This window comes from Culicoides brevitarsis, chromosome 2, assembly GCF_036172545.1.
Source record: "Culicoides brevitarsis isolate CSIRO-B50_1 chromosome 2, AGI_CSIRO_Cbre_v1, whole genome shotgun sequence".
Lineage (NCBI taxonomy): Eukaryota > Metazoa > Arthropoda > Insecta > Diptera > Ceratopogonidae > Culicoides > Culicoides brevitarsis.
In genome coordinates this window covers 5,167,201-5,185,397 of record NC_087086.1, presented here as the reverse complement: position 1 = coordinate 5,185,397, position 18,197 = coordinate 5,167,201, and the positions used below count along the sequence as shown (strand labels likewise).

The window sequence follows — 18,197 nt, the reverse complement described above, 5'->3', positions numbered from 1 at the left end:
TGTCATTTTTTAAAATTATTAAAAGAAAAAATTTAAATTGCTTCACAATGGGACACCATTTTTCCATTTATTCAACATAAATATATTCATAAGATTTTTTTTTTCTTAATAAAAATTAATAATTGGCGCTAAAATATTTATGATCGCAAACTTACACTCTTAAGTCGCCTGTCTTATCCAATGAGTGTCTAATTCGAAACTAAATTAATTTTAAACTTTTTTTTTTACGAAAAATATTAATTTTACGTCGCACGCAAACACACGAGATCAAACATTGACAACGGACAACATTAGACTGAAACTTGTGAGATCGAGACACGATCAAAAAACCACTAAGACTTTGAAAAATAAAATATATAAATTAGTATGGTGCTCCACAATTCAACTGGAGGCGCGCGTTATGTACACGAAACAATACATTTTATTCATTTTCTATACGGGATTTGTACGGAAATCGAATAAAATAAAAAAAAATAATCATGTTTCTGTTAGATTTTGTATGTAAATATACGGAAAGGTAGCTCTGCTCAACATAAGTTTTAGCCTTTTTCTCATTTCATTTCGTTTCGAGAAAAAAAAAGTACAAAAAGAGCATAAATGAATAATAATATTTGAATATAACTATCGATAGGAACCCGTTTAACAAATGAAATTAATAACAACATACACAGGTACACACATACACACACACACACATATGGTAGCTGTATGTATGCATTTTTTGCGTGGGCGTCTTGAAATATTTATGTGGGTAAAAAATGAGAAAAATATGACAACAATAATAAAAATAATAATATCGACTGTTTGCAGCGATTTAAAATGTTCGTAAAGAGGTGTAGTTTCGGAATATATCGTTTTACATATTAAAGTAGTGTGGGAATCCGAATGAGAGATTGTAGCTAAGGGGCGAATTTCCTGCAAAAAATTGGATTTAAAAGTATTTAATTTGACTTAACAACAACTTTATCGCATTTTGATACAAAAAACCTATCTTAAGTTTCAAATTTTCTTACTCCTCAAAGCCCAAAATCAAAATTTTCTCATTTTTTTACTCCTCAATTTTTTTTCTCACAAGATTTTCTCATGTTATTACTCCTCATCACTCGATTCTTTAAGCCATTCCTTCCAATTTTCATAAAAATTAAAATAAATCTGTAAAGAGTTAATATTTCACATTTTGATACTCCTCACTTTACAAATTTGTACTCCTCATAACTCAGAGTATAAATAAAATATTGACAAAAGTAAAATATTCTTCAATAATTTATTGAATTTTTATTTATTAAAAAAATTGATTAAAAAAGCCTAAAATTCTAAAATGAGGAGTATAAAAATGTGAAATTTTTATTTTACATTTCACATTTTTGTACTCCTCGTCTCACAATTTTGTCTTTTTTTTGAACAATTTGTTCTAAATAAAAATTTTAAAAATTATTGAAGAATATTTTACGTCAATCTATTGATACTCTGAGCTATGAGGAGTACACATTTGTAAAATGAGGAGTATAAAAATGTGAAATTTTTATTTTATATTTCACATTTTTGTACTCCTCATTTCACAATTTTGTCTTTTTTTGAAAAATTTGTTACTAAATAAAAATTTTAAAATTTGTTAAAGAAAAGTTTCAATCTTTGATGAGTTTTATCTTAAATAATTAATTTTTCACAATTTCTAACTCCTCATTGTTCAAATACAAAATTAAAGAAAATTTGTATAAAACCGCATTTTTTCTTCGAAATGCGGTAAGAATAATTCATTCGAACACATTTCAATGGAACAACATTTCAACGGGCAACAAGCAAAAAAACCGATGTAACGACATGAGTAACGAAATTGTAACAAGACTTGTACAATGACATGACTCTCCAGGTGAAGATCAAACAACCAAAGGGTCGTCGTAAACAACATAACAAACCAGAATTATGATGGCTTTGATTTTTATTATCGCAATTTAATCCGCCCACGTCGAGAGAAATCACAAAGGCGCTCTCTCACGGAAACTCGGTGTGCTAAAAGACGACACAAAGAACGAAGAACGAAGCCTAATTGAAAAGTTAATTCTATCGATGTCGTATCTTAAGCCATTCATCATGCCATGAAAAGACAAAGAAACCTTTTTTATTGACTGATCATTTCTTTCTCGAATCTCTCTCTCCCTTGATGTCGCTTTAAATTGAATGCCTACAAAAAAAAATGTGGCTACTGAATATTTATGAATGCTTTTTGTATGCCACAGCAAAGTATTTAAATTCCGTACAAAAAAATTTGTAAATCTCGTTTCATTTTATGTCATTGCCAGATCATCATATCAGACGCTTGTGGGAGGTCTTGACTCCCATTTCGGACGACTTACGACTTCAATTAAGTCTAAAAACAGCATAATGAAGTCATTTGAACGAAAAAAAGGAACTTTTTTTTAATATAGCAAAAAAAAAGTTGGATTGAATGGCGATAAGACAAGAAGCTTTAAATGACATAATAATAGATCGTTATAACTTTTATTTAAACGAAGCGTATCGGAGTTGCAAAAAAAAATAATGAAAACTATTTGCAGAGGCGTTTTTGTTGTAGGAGAATTTGTTGTTATCTTATTTTCATCTGGATAGAAAACAAATTGAATTGCCAGTTATGGAATTGTTTTAGAACTTTTTGACGTTGATTTCTATTTATGAGCGTAAGTTTAACTATTTTCACTAAAATTATTATTTTTCTTTGCAAATACATTTTTTTCAATAATATTTATTTTAGTATTAAATTTAATTTAATTATTTAATTAATTTAAATTAATTTTAATTTTGAAATTTATTTATTTTTTTTCTTTAATAAATTTAATTTAAATGATAATATTTAATAATAATTTAAAAATTATAAATTAAAATTATTTTTTTAATTTAAAATATTAAAAAAAAATTTATATTTATTTTCAATTAAAAAAATTATTTTTTAATTAAATTAATTTTTTATTTAAAAAAAGATTTTATATTTAAAAAAAATTAATGAAATATTTTTTAAATTTTATTCAAAATAATTTTGTTAAATATAAATATCAATTTTATTAATAATAATTTTAGTTTAAATTTTTCACTAATTATTTAAAATATACATCTTCTTTATTGAGTTTGTCTTCAGTCTTATCCGAAAAAAAAGATATTTTCACTTAAAAATTATAATTTTATTTTTTTGCAAAATTATTTTTTTTTAATAATATTTTTTTTAGTTTTACATTTAATTTGAATTTTAAATTATTATTCAATTAATTTAATTTTTTTAAATAATTTTTTAAATTTATTTCGATTTTTTTTTTAATAATATTAAAATTAAATAAAAAAAATTCTCTGAGTCAAGTTACAAATTTAATAATTTTAATTAAAAAATATCAATTTTTTAAGTATTTTAACTATTTTTTTTATTTAATTTTTTAAATATTTTTCATATTAATTAAAAGCAATTTTCTTATTTATTTTAATTAAAACAAATATTTTTATTTAGAAAACAAAAATATTCATTATTTCATTCTCACGTAAAATTAACTTTTTTGCATAAAATTCACAAGTACCTGATAAGAAGATCACTTTAAGCAAAATTTATCAATATCATGCACCACACACTAAAAATAAATATGAAAAACGTAAAATAATAAAAAATTGTAGCAATAAATAAATGGAAAGGTAATCCGAGTGAGGCAGGCGTGTGGGCATTCAAGTACCGACTCTTTGTATAGAGATAAAGAACACTTAATGTTTACAAAAAAAAAAAAAAAAAAAAACTAAAAAAAAATGTGCACAACGCCAACCAGGCACGTAACAAACCAAACGACGACAAAACTAAAGAATCAATTACTAAACGGCAACATGCAGCGAACATGATACTCTCACGCACACACTTGATTATTAACAAGATCTTTGTACATAAACGCTTTTAATTATGTTGACAAAGATATATTTCATTCCATTTTGGACGAACTGTAACGTTATCGAAACGAAGGTGTTTTACAACATGAAAAATCACTCACTCACGAAAAAAAAATGTCTGGAAAATGACAAATTATGGAATCGTCTTGTGCAATGTTACAAGAATTTCACAAGAAACCAACAAGAAACATAAATTGGACAAAAACTGTGGATTGAATAATGAGCAATTAAAATTCCTTCTTGTTCACGTACTTTTTGGTAAGAATAACTTTCTCTGATGAAATCCTTTTTTAGTGATAAATAAATATTTTGCGCGACGAAATTTAAATTTTTTCGATCCGTTCGACGTGACGATCACTTTAAAACTGAAGTTTTCTCATTAAACAATCATCATCGATCGCCGTTGCTGCTGCTGCTGAGTCAACGGTATAGAATAAATAAAAAAAAATATAAATAAAATTACAAAAACAATATATAACTGCATCACTGCATAAAATTTAACTCATATGTGTAGGTACCTACGACGACGACGACGACGTGGAAACTGCGATGGAAAAAAGGTATGTTGCTGCTTACTTGTAATTATTTACGATACGTCATGTGACAACTAACAACATGCACGAAAGAGACAGAGACAAAACTTTAATAAAGTTCGAACAAAAAAAAAATCATTTTTTTTTCGTAATGAAAAACTTGCACTACTTTAAGAGAGTGTTGTCCCGAACGTCGTTGTCGCACCATTACCATCTGTGCGCGAAGCCTGTTGTTTGTTGTTTATGGTTCGGTTTTACTCTACAACTTGCAACAACAACAACATCATTGGCTACGGAATACTACTAGATTCTTTTTTTCGAGAAATATTACGCGTGTGTTGCTGTGTTAACATCACAGCGAGTAAAGAAGAATATTTCTGCACGACGCAACGTATAGAAAGACGCCTAATCACTTTGCGGCCCACGCATTTTACGTTTTCTTCATTATAATACTTACTCATTCGCTTAAATTCACGCGTGTCTTTTCTGCTCAATTTTGTGTTGAGAGTGACGTGAATAGGGTGACAAATTTTTTTTTGTTTTTTTCAGGAAGGGTCAGAAATTTAGCAATTGAAGTTTTGAGATCAATTCAAATCAACTCAGGTAAGCTTTATTATTATTGGAAATAAAAATCATATACAAAGGTAAAAAAATTAAAAAAAAAAAATTCAAGAAAAAATGTCTAATCATAAAATTAATTTTCAGGAAGAAAAAAAAATATAAACTAAGTTCTAAAAAACAAAGGATGAGACTTTTAACAAAATTGATACATTCAACCAATATCAACCTCATAAAAATAAATTTTTTGAATACTAAAGTCTCAATAAAGCATTCTGTCAACATCATCCAACGTGTGTATTGAAAAGGATTTGTTTTGGAAAGTTCAACTACATTATAGCAGCTCATCCCAATCGTATGAACAAAATAATTCTTGATGTACTGAACAAACCAGAATAATAATTCTCTTACAAAATGTTTCAATTCATGCAAAAATATTAATGAATTCATTTCTGAACCAGATTTTATAATAATTCTCTTACAAAATGTTTACAAATCATGGATTTGCAATTCATTCATTTCTCTGATCTAAATATTTTAACACTAACAAAGAAATACTCATAGAATTTTATGTCAATGGATTTACAAATTAAAAGATATGATGGAAACTGATATCATCGAACCATATCGAACAGAGTAATTGTTAAAGGAAAATTTATTTAAAGGAAGCTTTAAGAACAACATCAATAAAAATCGGTTGATCGAACCATGCTCTTAAATAAATGAAATAAAGCCAGTTGACATAAAAATATATTACCGTAATGTAGATAATTCTTATGGAAAAAATAATACGTTCTATCAAAGAAAATAGGTTTTAAAATTCGTTATATTAACATTTTTACATAAAAATTTTAAATTTTTAACGAAATTTTGCAATTTTCAGTATTTTTAACAAAATTTTTCAGAATAAATTATTTTGATGAATTTATATTAATTTATTTTTTTTAATTTTATGAAAAACAATTAAAAATTTTTCTAAAATGGCTAAAAAAATCCAAAAATTAAAGGAAAAATATTGTTCTATTTACTTCAAAATTGATGTTCCATTAATTATTACAATTTTTTGAATTTGTAGCGGATTTTTTTTACATAAGAATTATCTACATTACGGTATTAATATAACAATTTCAATCAAGTTAAACATTTTATTGGCAAAAGTACGAGTAAAATGAAATAAATATATTCATCAATGATGAAATTTAATTTGTTTTAAACAAAAAATTTATGAAACTTTTCAGTATATGAAGAAAAATCGTTAATATTATTTTCCCTTACATTTACATACGTCAAAAATTTGTCATAAATTTATGGTCATCCTATACTTTGCATCGATACACAGAATTACTGTCTTACCATGAGCAACCAGTGTTTATTATTTCTTCCACACACATATTATTTTCATTATTAAGTCTGTAAACTTTTTGTTCATGCATTTCTTAAAGCGATCCACGAAGCACGACTATTTGAAAGAATATATCGAAAATTAATGATTTTTTATTTCCTTCTTGTCTGTATAAATAAATTGATCTAAACCGAAACAAAGTGCGGTAGTCCCCATGTGGTAATTAAGCCATTAAAATTAGAAGATTTTAGATGAAGTGAAAATGTGTTAATGACTTTTTCACACTTTTTCCTATCTCTCTCTTCTCTCTACTCTATTGTAAAGTGCATTAATTAAGAGGCGAGAATTCAATTATGAACTTGTCTCTTGTAACTTTCTTTGTATTCTTGATCAATAATCCCTTTTTTTTGCCACACATGTACGTTGTCGGGACATTTAAATAAAATATCGAGAGAATATTGCAAAGAACACGCAATAATTAAATTAAATGTACAATAATGTAATTTAATTGAAACGACTGTGACTTGTGCAATTGCAGTTGCAGATAAAGAGAGATACGTTGCATGCGAGTATTTTCACATTTATTCAGTTAAAAAAAAGAAGAGAAAAACTGTTTTTAATGAAAGACCACCGTCATATGGTTTTTTGCTTCGTAACGAGCCACACACAGCTTTTTGCTCGGAATTCAATTTTTTTTGAAGCCCTTTTCATTTCCATTTATGGCGAATGCGTAATTTTTTGTCATTAATAATTTAGCTTTTGTGCCTCTTTTTTTATTTAAAATTTCCATAAAAATTAATCTAGACTACTTTTGCTGAGCAAAGGCAAGTTATTAATGGAGCGAATGTTTTTTGCGTTGTGAAGACTGAATGTCGTTAAAATTGTCGCAACGACATAAAGTAAGCTGAGTACAAGAACAGTCGCTTCCATAATCACAAAATGTGAAATTGACGTTCCGATATCCAACCATGATCCGCGATTTTTGACCAAAAATAGGAAGTTTAAGCACATTACGTCACAAATTATCAGTATCATGATGAAAAGTTTTTGCACTTTTATCTAAAAATTTAAAAAAATAAAAAAAATATTTTAAAAAATTTAAAAAAAAATTACCTTTGTGATGACATTCAGTGCTTTCAGGCAACAAGTTAAGTACAAAATTGGCATAACGAGCTTCAAGATGATCAAAATAGTCATCAAAAAGGGCGAAAACGTCGAAATATAGCATCTCACCCAATTCGGGTCAAAGGAACTGATCGAAGCGATATTGCCAGTACCGAATAACGCAATTAATAGATACAACAACTGTTGAAAAAAATTATTTTAGGTAAAATTTTCATAAAAATCAAGGAAAAACTTACAAATTTGGTCACTCTTCGCACATCTCCGAGATTAACGAAGCGCAACTGGAATGGAGATCCTTCCAAATCGAAGGTTAAGTCATCAAGTCGTTCGACATTCTCTTGATGCAAGTTAAATTCGTACTCGATCCAATATTTTAGGTTCGTAACAAATGCCATGAAGAAGAGCGGCTCGTACGAAAGTGACATCGACATGAAAATAATTATCAATCCGTTCTCAATGGCGCTTATTCGTTGCTTTATATTGAGAGGACTGACAATTGGAGTAACGAGCGACACTCCAGCGAGTATCCAACAAAGGCTTTGACTGACTTTAGGAACGCCTAAACTGTTGTCCAAACAGAAAATGATATAAATTAGATTCAGACTCGTCGCTGAAACGATCGAAAGTTGCAAAATTAGCGCTTTACTGAATTTATGGGATCGGGTTTCGTTGAAAACTTTCACAATCCAGATCAAAATTCCAAGATATCTGAAAAATTTTTAAATTAACATGACAAAAATTTAAAAAAATTGAAAAATCTTACAACAAATAATTTTCTTTGGAATCTTTTTCAACACTCGGCAACGCAGGAAACACCGCTAAAGCCAAAGTCGATGCCAATAATTTTAAATTCATGCGTCGACTACTGTTTGAAATGCTCATTTCGTACAAACAATGTCCAATTAGCACGACACTCAAGTAATTTCGATGGAAAAATGACAAAATCATGAGTTCAGTTGTCACCAATAAGATGAAAATCCCGATAAAAACTTTAATTTTGCTCGAACTCGGGAATTTTGCGTAATTTTTTCGTAAATATACGAAATACCACGTGATGACGGGAAGAATAAAGTACAAAGTGACCATCGATGGCGTGTTTTGGATGTAATTGAAGAAGATGAGAGCAAAAACGAGGCAAATAACGATCAGAACAGCCAATTGTTGTGACTTTGAACCTCGCGAATGGCTTGTGTGATGATCGCGAACGTACAATTGTTGCACAAGGATGTAAATCCATCCGGTCATGGTAATGGCGAGACATACCAAGAGCTCGTATTTGTAATACTGTTGATAAAATTCGATAGATTCGATGGCGACGTGCATCAATGTCTCTGCGATATCGGGCTAAAATACGAAAATTTTAAGTTTTAATGAATTTTTTTTTAAAAATTATTTTTTTAAAGAAGAAAAACTTACAATTTCATCATATTTCTTCGCTTTTATCGCCTGCATGAGCAAATATTCCATTTTTCCGACACGATTTTCGATTCGATATTCTTCGTCGTTGATGAAATACATGAATTTCTTCTGTCGGGTCCTCATATAGAGCTTTTTGTACTGTTTTAGCAGTTGCAAAGCGTTATTTTTCAAAGCATTTGCGACGAATTCTGTCGTTGCATTCAAATACTGATGCGGTAATTTGCCGATATTGTTCACAGGTACAGGAACTCCAATCAGAGAAGCCAAAAGCGGAGTCACATCAGCTTGTTCGATGTCGAAACGAGGCACAAGTTTGTTCAACATGTGATAGTGAAGTTGGTTATGTACGAAATTTTCAATTTTATTCCAATTTTTGACGCCGGCACCCCATGCGATGATAGGAGTTTCAGTTTCAAAGTGAGTTCCGTCGCCATGAGAGCCGCGATCTGTCATTCCGTGATCTGAAGTGAAAAGGTAGGAGGTTTTTTGATCGTTGGTAACTTTTTCTATCAATTCGTAGATTTGTTGGATGCCTTTGTCGACGGCGATGAGGTTTTCGATGAATTTTCTGAAAAAAAAAAGAAATAATTTGATTTAAAAAAATTAAATTTAATTATTTTTTTATATTTTAATTGAATTAAATTTTTATTTAAATTTTAATTAAATTAAATTTATTTTTTTTAATTTTAACTAAATTTAATTTTTATTTTCGACATATTTTTATTTAAAAAAAAAATTAAATTAAAAAAAATTATTCAATTTTTAATGAATTTTATTTAATTTAGTTTTTAAATAATTTTTTGTTAAAATTTTTATTTTTTTTTTTTCAAAAATCATTTTAAATTAACTTCTAAATATTTTTTTAATCTAATTTTTTTATTAAAAATCTATCGAAAATAAAATTAAATTTAAAAATAAAATAATTAAATTTTAATTTTTAAATTAAATTAATTTTAAATTTAATTTTTTTTTTATTTAAATTTTAAATCATTTTTGTTTTTCTAATTTTTCACAAGAAAAAAGTTCATTTTGTGAAAAAAAAAATTATTATAAATATACAAATTCACTAAAAATTAAAGAAAATAAAAAAAAATAAAATTTTTCTCAACTAAAAATAATTTTCTAAAAAAATCTTAATTCGATACAGCAAAAAAATTAAAATTCATAAAGAAAATTCAAAAATTTATTTAAAAAATCTTACTTTGAATTCGGTTTGTGAACATGTCCAGCAGTATCGAGACCCAAAAGATGCAAAAACAGCACAATCTTATCTTTGTTCTTGACTTTTTCGACATTTTCCTCTTCTTCAAGGAACTTTTTCACTCGTTCAAACACCCATTCATCGAGTAACGTCGTATCAGACTGCCCTGAAAAGTCTTCGTCATTCGGATCGTAACTAAAAGTCATCACTTTTCCTCCTGTCGAACCTTTTGCAAATATCGGAACAATATCTGGAGACCCCCAACTGTAAGTAACACTCGTTCTATTGAAGATATGATCGAATTCGACTAAATTTTCTTGCCATCCTTTAAAAATCGCACTTGGATCTTCGTATAAACCGGCAAAAAGTGCAATATGCCCGGGACGAGATTCAGTCTAAAAAAATAAAAATTCATTAAAATTCAAAAAAAATTATAAAAAAATAATTTTTCTTTACAGGAACTCTCGTATGTGAAATCCCGCTGATGCCTCGATTTAATATCACATCCGCCAAAAATGGAGTTTTATTTAAGTGAACTTCGTAAAGTGATTCTGCTCGTAAGCCATCAGCAACAAAAACGACCAACCTATGAAGAAAATTGAAATTTACAAAAAAAATTGTGAAAAAATCAAGGAAAATTCAACAAACCTCTTCGCTGGAGGATTCGGCAGTTCATTTTGTGCTTCAAGATCCGTCAAAATCGGCGACCGGAAGTAAATGTAGAAGATTGAGACCAAAAACAGCAAATGCAAGACAAATCCAAAGCTAATGACGAACTTCATCGTCGCTGACACGTACTTTGTAAGTCATAAAAGTACCAATTAAGAGATAAAATTAACTTTCACTCGATCGAATTTCAATTAAAAATTTAGGTCATGAGCCCTTTTTAACGTTTTTATATGAAAATTTTTCTTTTTTACAAGAAAATTCTCGAAAAAGACTGATTTTCGTAATTTAAATTTACGTTTTTCACATATTTTAATATTAAAAAAATATTTTTTTCCGGGAAATTCAGTTCCTACTTTCAAAAATTATTTATTTACTCGAACAGCTGATTGATGAGTCGTACGCGGATTTAATGGTTTCGAGTCATTTTTTGAAAAAAATTTCCTCAGAAGTTCGTTAAATTTAATTTATCACAAAATTAAATAATTTTATTTATAGAAAATGAGATTTTTTATACATTTTTTTTCAGTTGCTGTTGATTTTATTGCACATTTCGTTGTTTTTGTGGTTCAGGAAGTGCGTGAATCCCGACATCTCGTACTTGTACGATTGTCTTGCGATGCTTTTGTATGGCTTTTTGGACTTTGGTATCGTCAATTTTTTCGTCACTTCGGATTTTAACGTTGTTTGAGGCTGATGAAGTTGCAAACATAGCGCAACAGTGCCCGAAAAATCAATTGTTGAGTCGAGATTCAAGCAAGGACGTTCCTCGACGACTTCTGAAACGCTCAATTGTGTGAAAGAACTGACGACTTTTGATTCGACTGATGTTGCAAAGCCCGTACTAAAAGAAAAAAATATTTTTTTTATGAATTTTTGAAAAAAATTCAAAAACTTACTTTTGAGCGACTTTTGTGTCAGCATTTCGATTCCACAAACTAATCGCAATTTGTCCATTTAAGTCAATAGAGACGGCGCCCATGGCAGAAACTTCCAAATGAGCTCCGTTATGCAAGCGAATGACTTCTTCGTGGTCTTGTAACGTCGAAATGGCTTGATAGGCAGGCGTTGGTTCGGATGCTGTGCCACTCCAAACGTGTCCCATGAGTTCGCCTTGTCCCGTAAAGAAGACAAGAGGGCGCATCGCCGTTCCCTGAAGATATAATTCCATGCCAGCAGTTACTGTGGTGTCTTCGTCGGGATCTTGTTCGTCAGAACCGCCCATGAAGGAGGATAATCCGTTGCCGAATAAACCGAGCTGAAAAAAATTTAATGAGAAATGTGAGTAAAAATAATTTTATATTTTAATTTATTTTTTTAATTTTTGCAAATTAAATGAAATTATTAATTTTGAATATTTTTTTCAAAGAATTTTCGACAATTTTTCATTTTTTGTTTTTTTTCTAAAAATTTAGATTAATTTAGTAAATTATTATTGTTTTTTTTAAATTATTTTTTTATATGAAAATTATTATTTTTTATAAATAAAAATTTATTTAATTTTTTTTTTTTTTACTTAATTATTTTATTTAATTTTAAAATTAATTAAATTAAATTATTTAAAATAATTAATACCTTATAATTAAAATAAATTAATTAACTAAAAAATTAAATTTTAATAATTAATAATTTTAATTCAAAATTTTAAAATTTTTTAAAAATATTATAATTTAAAAAAAAACAAATTTAAAATTTATTAAAATCGAATTAAAGTTTTAAAAAATATAAAATTAAATTAAATTAAAAAATTATTCATTTATTTTATCTTTAAAAGAAAATAAAAATTTTAATTCTACTATTCGAGCTTTCATAAATATTTTTTTCTAAATTAAAAAAAAAATTCTTTAAATATTCCAACATTAGTTTTAAAAATTTTTTAATTTATTTTTTTTAAATGCAATAAAAATAAATTTTTTAATATTTTTAATAAAAAATCAATTACTTACAGTGAAAATACTGAACTTTTCCTGTCCCGCTTGCACAAAAACATCAGCATTTCCTCGTTTCAACACGCCATCCTTAATTTCTTGCACACTCAAGAGAGTCCCATTGAACGATGGACTCTTCGAAAAGTCTCTCATAATCGCTGTCGACAATCCTTTTTGTCCCAAAACGTGATAATTGTTCACTTTTCGATCATTTTTCACTAACAAAAGCATGGCATGTCGATAATAATCTGACGTCGCTGCATTCACGGACAACTTTTGCAACACATATTGCTTAATTTCGAACGCTTTATCATCCGAACGAAGATAATTAACGAGTTTGGTCAACTCATGAACATTCAATTTAAGGTCCAGCAACACATCGAGCGCCAAAGTTCGTGCACTCGAGTCGAATTTCTTGTGCGTTTGATAGAAAATGTCCTCAAAACGGGCTCGGAATTCGGGCGTATTCCAAAATGAGACAGAAAATGCTTTCAATGCCTTCACCGCTTGAGTTGAAACTTTGTAAGAACCTGTCTCGGCGTACTCAAAAAGCATTGAAATCGTACTTGGAGCTTTTAAGTTGCCCAAAGCACGTAAAAAGATGACTTTACATTCGTCGGTTTCGCATTTTTTGAGTTGAGACATGATAAATTCAGTAACTTTTGTCACAAATGAGTTCTGGAAGTCATCTCCGAGGAGACGAGCATGACGATAAGTCATCGCAGCCAATGTTTGAACCAAAGTATCTTGAAGACGTTCGTAATGAGATCCGTTCTGAGCAAATTTAAAGAGTTCTAAAAAAGAAAATTTAAAAAAAAATAATTTTTCATTAAAAATTTTAATAACTTACCTTCCATAACTCTCATTTCAGGTCGTGTACCGACAGAAAGTCCTTGCAAATATCGTTCAGCGTCGTTAAAGTCGTCCTCAGACTCGAATTTTACGACGTTAGTAGCTTCTTTGAAGGCATCGTACGTTTGTACAGCAGCTAAAATATCCAAAAGTTGCCCTTTGATCTCTTTTCCTGATTGAGAATTCAAAATTCGATGCCAGATTTCAGCTTTTGCGAGACGTCCCATTGGTACGAGTTTGACAAAAGCACGAGCGGATGCTGATGTGCCAACTTCTGAGTTGCGGAGATCGTCTTTGAGAGCTTTTACTTCTTGAATGAGCTGAAATTAGATGAAAAATTAGAGTTTCAGGTAAGAACATAATTTTAAAAAATTTATAAAAGTTGAAAAATTTTAAAATTTTTGATAAATTTTCAATTTTCGAATATTTTTTGAAATTTTATCCCTTAAAAAAATAAAAAAATTATAATTTAAAAAAATAATTCAATTTTTGTACGAATTTAATAAAAAATTAATTCAAATAACAGAAAATTATTTAAAAAAAATACAAAATTTGAATTTTATAAAAAATTTTGACAGCTGTCAAATTTTAAAAAGTAAGTTTTTCTTAAAATTTCATTTTTTTACTAATATAAAACACTTTTATCTAATTTTTACAGAAATTGGACTTAACAAGACTTGAAATTGTTAAAAAATCGAAATTTTGTTTCGAATTTTGACAGCTGTCAAATTTTTTAAACGTCAAAAATTTAAAAAATGTCAAATTTTGTTCAAAATTTTAATTTTTATGAATTTTTGAATTATTTTCTATCATTTTAAGACATGATTTTAAGATAAAAATGAAATTTTATCAAAATTTCTGAAATTTTTAATCCATTAACTGTCAAAAAATCACTTTTTCACTTAAATTTCTTTAAAACTTACATTCCAGCATTTTCCATCTTGACAACTTTTTGTCACTTTCGACATCAATTCCGTTTCTTTGACATTTTTGAACAACTTTACACACTCCTCAACTGATGCGCATTTCAATAAATCCGCTTCTCCAACTGCTTCGCTGATGTCAAAGGTAAATGTCGAGTTGACAACTGTTCCAACTTTGGGATAAGCATTCACTGTAACGACATGTCGTTCATGCCCTTCAATTTTTTTCACAGTTCCATCGACTCCTGTCCAATAATCCGTGTTGCTAAAGGGATCAACAGTCACTCCAAGCGGATAATCCAAGCGTTGATAGTTGGGCAAGTCGTCTCCCAATCGACAATGCAACTTTGTCTTGCTAAATTTCTCGGGGCTCCACACGATATACGAGACATCGCACTCTCCCGAGACATCCGTGACCTTTTCCGTGCCATCTTCGCCCTTATATTGGAAGAAACTGACGATAGCTTTCTTCAAATTCGACACAGAATCATCTTCGCCTTCCTCGAGATGTGCTGCCAAAATTTTACTGTCGCGAAAAACGACGAAAAATGGCTTCGGCGAGACTTTTTCGAGCACTGTTGACGATTTTTCATCAAATTCGGCAGTTTTTTGGGATTTTACGAGGAGTTTCGTTGAGATTAATCTAAATTGAAAGATCATTTCATCGCCATTGCGCCAAATATTTGCCACATTTATCGCTCCTTCAAGCCGATAACTCGCCGGCGTGCTTTCGTCGAACAAATTTGAGGAATTTACTTCGTTCACAAAGTTATACGTGTACTCGCTGCCCAATTTGAAGCAGGTCGTAGCATGAGCTGAAACGAAAAAAAATGTAAATAAACAAAAATGCTCGGGAGAGTTCATTAACCACCCGGTAAAGCGACCTTGACCACGAAATACGAAGAAAACTAGTTCCAAGCAAAGCGAATATCGCACAAATTCATTAAAAATTCGCAAATTCTCTCATTTCTCGTCCCATACCGAGCACCGTACGAGATGTCGTGTCATGAATTATCTCTCTCGTCGCACAATTTCTTATCATCAAAACAATTTTCGAGATAATTTCGGAGTTGCAACTCTCTTAAGAGGTTCAAGGGTTATCGCAAAGTGACGAAGTTAGTCGAAAAGGGACACGTCACTTTCGAAAAAAAGGAGAAACTTACCAAAAATTATGAGAAATAATCCAAAAAGTCTCATTTTTTCTCTTTTTGTATGCAAGTCGTGTCAATTTCAGCGGAAATTCTTAATTTATTTACGGTTCTCGTAAAAATCACGACGATTGATTACGTTTCATTTAAAGAAAAAAGTGAAGATTCAAGTCCAAAAACTACACACAATTTAACAATAAAATAAAGAACGAGGTGCGGGTAGCACGACGATCATTCCGTTATGTTCGAGCTATGGACGACGACTGAATGAATGAATATTTGTGGTACTAAAAGCGAGCAACAGAACGAATAAGTACATCATGTGTGAATGTGTGACGTCATGAGTTACTTATTTTTTGTGTCTTTGCTTTGATGCTTCTTTCGTAAATATTCTACAGATTTTGTGGTTAATTTCTTTCGTGGTGAGATTTTTTTGAGATTGAGAAGCTTTTAAATGCTTTTTATTAAATTTTTATTATTTTTTAATTAATTTAATTTAATTATTTTTTAAAATTTATTTTATTTAATTTTAAATTTATTTTAAATCAATTTTTTAATTATTTTATTTATTTTAAAATAATTTTTTTTTCTAATTTTTCAAATTATATTAAGATTTATTTTTTAATTATTTTTTTTAAATTTTATTATAATTTATTTATTTTTTAAATTTTTTTTATTCAAATTTAATTTAATTTTTTTAATTAATTTTTTTTTAATTTAAAATTATTTTATTTTTTTATAATTTTTCAAATTATGTTAAGATTTATTTTTTAATTATTTTTTTTAAATTTTATTATAATTTAATTATTTTTTAATTTTTTTTTTTAATTTTTTTATTCAAATTTAATTTAATCTTTTAATTTTTTTTTTAATTTAAAATTATTTTTTATTTTTTTAAAAATATTTATTTTTCTAAAAATTTACGAGAATTTTATTAATTTAAAAAAAATTAAAGAAATGATTAAAATTTTTTATTAAAATAAAAAAAGCTTAAAAAAAATTTAATTTTAATACATTTCTAAGCCAATGACGAATATAAAAAATAAAATTAAAAAAATAATAGTTTAAATTTAATTTTAACCATGTTTAAATTATTAATTCTGAGCAAATAAGTAATTTTGATTCAAAAAAAATTAAATTAAAATTTATAAGAAATATTTATTTTTTTTCACAATTTTTAAAAATATGTTTAAAAATTAATTACTTTTTTAAAAATATTTTTTCGAATAAAAAAAATTAATTAACTTATTCAAATTGAAGATTTTTAAAAATTTAAAAAGTAAATAAATTTTATTTAAAAAAAAATTTTTTTTTTTATTATTTAAAAAAAAAGTTTGTAAATTTAAAAAAAAAATGTAAAAAATTAAATAAATTATAATTTTAAATTTAATTAATTAAATTAATATTATTTAAAATTAAAAAAAAGATAATTTTTATTTCCTAAAAAAAACGTAAATTTAAATAAAATAAAATAGTTAAAAATTCTTCCCTGATAATTTTGAAAAAAGGCGCGTAGAAAACGGAACAAAACAAGAGAGCGTCAATTCCTTATCTTATCTCAAAAACTATCGCTGTACCTTGATAACGCCAATGAATGAATCAGTTCATATCGAAGCGTCAAACATGCTAAAGTTGCTCCAATTCTTCCTAATATTTTCAATTTTCTTCCACAAAACCTTCGGACAACCCTCCTACTGCCTTTCGCACTCAACATGCGACTCGTGTCTCGATTCCGTCGGTTGCTCGTGGTGCGTCGATCGCGCTTACGACATTAAACGCCCTCGTTGCATGCCAAAAATGGACTTGCTTCAATACAAATGTCGCCCAGAGTTCATCCAAGAAAGTGTCGAGATGCAAAAAAACATTTTCAAAGACGAACCATTGTCGGATTATTCCCGCGACGATTTGGAAGCGCGTCAAATTCGACCGCAACACGTCAAAATGATGATGAAAAAAGGCACAACGCAGGAAATTCACATGAAATTCCGCCCGGCGAAAAATTACCCGCTGGATTTGTATTATTTGATGGATTTGACGTGGAGTATGAGGGACGACAAAGAGACTTTGGTGAAAATGGGCGGAAGTTTAGCGAATGCCTTGAACAATTTGACGGAAAATAATCGATTGGGCTTCGGATCTTTCGCTGACAAGCCGACAATTCCGTATATCATGATCAGTCCGACGGAAAAAGCGAATCCTTGTGCCGTTGAACGTCAAACGTGTGCTCCGACTTACCTCTTTAAGCACCATTTGAGTCTCACAAGTGACATCGAGCAGTTCGTTCAACGCGTAAATTCGAGTGTTGTCACCGGAAATGCGGATAATCTCGAAGGCGGCTTGGAAGCTCTCATGCAAGTTCTCGTTTGTGACGCTCGAGTCGGTTGGAAAGCGCGTTCCCGTAAAATTGTCGTCTTCGCATCGGATGGCTGGATGCACGTAGCTGGCTTTGGACTACTTGGAGGAGCTCCGCAACGCAACGACGCCAAATGTCATCTCACGTCGAACGGCGATTACAGCAATTCCCTCTTCATGGATTACCCGTCGCTCGAAGAAATTTACCGCGAACTCCTTCGTCGCAAGGTAAATGTAA

At 29.0% G+C, this 18,197-nt stretch overlaps 3 protein-coding genes across 3 annotated transcripts in view; 1 reads left to right on the top strand and 2 right to left on the bottom strand.

Annotated features, from left to right (window-relative positions):
• Nucleotides 1-7,091: 7,091 nt before the first annotated feature.
• On the bottom strand, nt 7,092-11,099 carry LOC134830527 (GPI ethanolamine phosphate transferase 1-like). Its single transcript, XM_063844036.1, has 8 exons — nt 10,739-11,099; nt 10,547-10,676; nt 10,091-10,485; nt 8,887-9,457; nt 8,234-8,814; nt 7,707-8,178; nt 7,459-7,650; nt 7,092-7,404 (listed from the first exon to the last, which is right to left on the bottom strand). Exons 1-8 carry the CDS (start codon nt 10,870-10,872, stop codon nt 7,141-7,143), a joined length of 2,739 nt encoding a protein of 912 aa, XP_063700106.1. The 5' UTR covers nt 10,873-11,099; the 3' UTR covers nt 7,092-7,140.
• A 153-nt stretch (nt 11,100-11,252) lies between these two features.
• Nucleotides 11,253-15,853, bottom strand: LOC134829516 (microsomal triacylglycerol transfer protein-like). The gene is made up of 6 exons (XM_063842606.1): nt 15,623-15,853; nt 14,460-15,274; nt 13,535-13,856; nt 12,703-13,478; nt 11,656-12,014; nt 11,253-11,600 (listed from the first exon to the last, which is right to left on the bottom strand). The coding sequence occupies exons 1-6, from the start codon at nt 15,654-15,656 to the stop codon at nt 11,282-11,284; spliced, it is 2,625 nt and encodes an 874-aa protein (XP_063698676.1). The 5' UTR covers nt 15,657-15,853; the 3' UTR covers nt 11,253-11,281.
• A 1,377-nt stretch (nt 15,854-17,230) lies between these two features.
• Nucleotides 17,231-18,197, top strand: part of LOC134832724 (integrin beta-nu-like) — a 1,341-nt gene continuing 374 nt past the window's right edge. The window contains exon 1 of the mRNA XM_063846851.1: nt 17,231-18,187. Coding sequence (XP_063702921.1) covers nt 17,231-18,187 — 957 coding nt within the window. The remainder of the gene's footprint in view (nt 18,188-18,197) is intronic.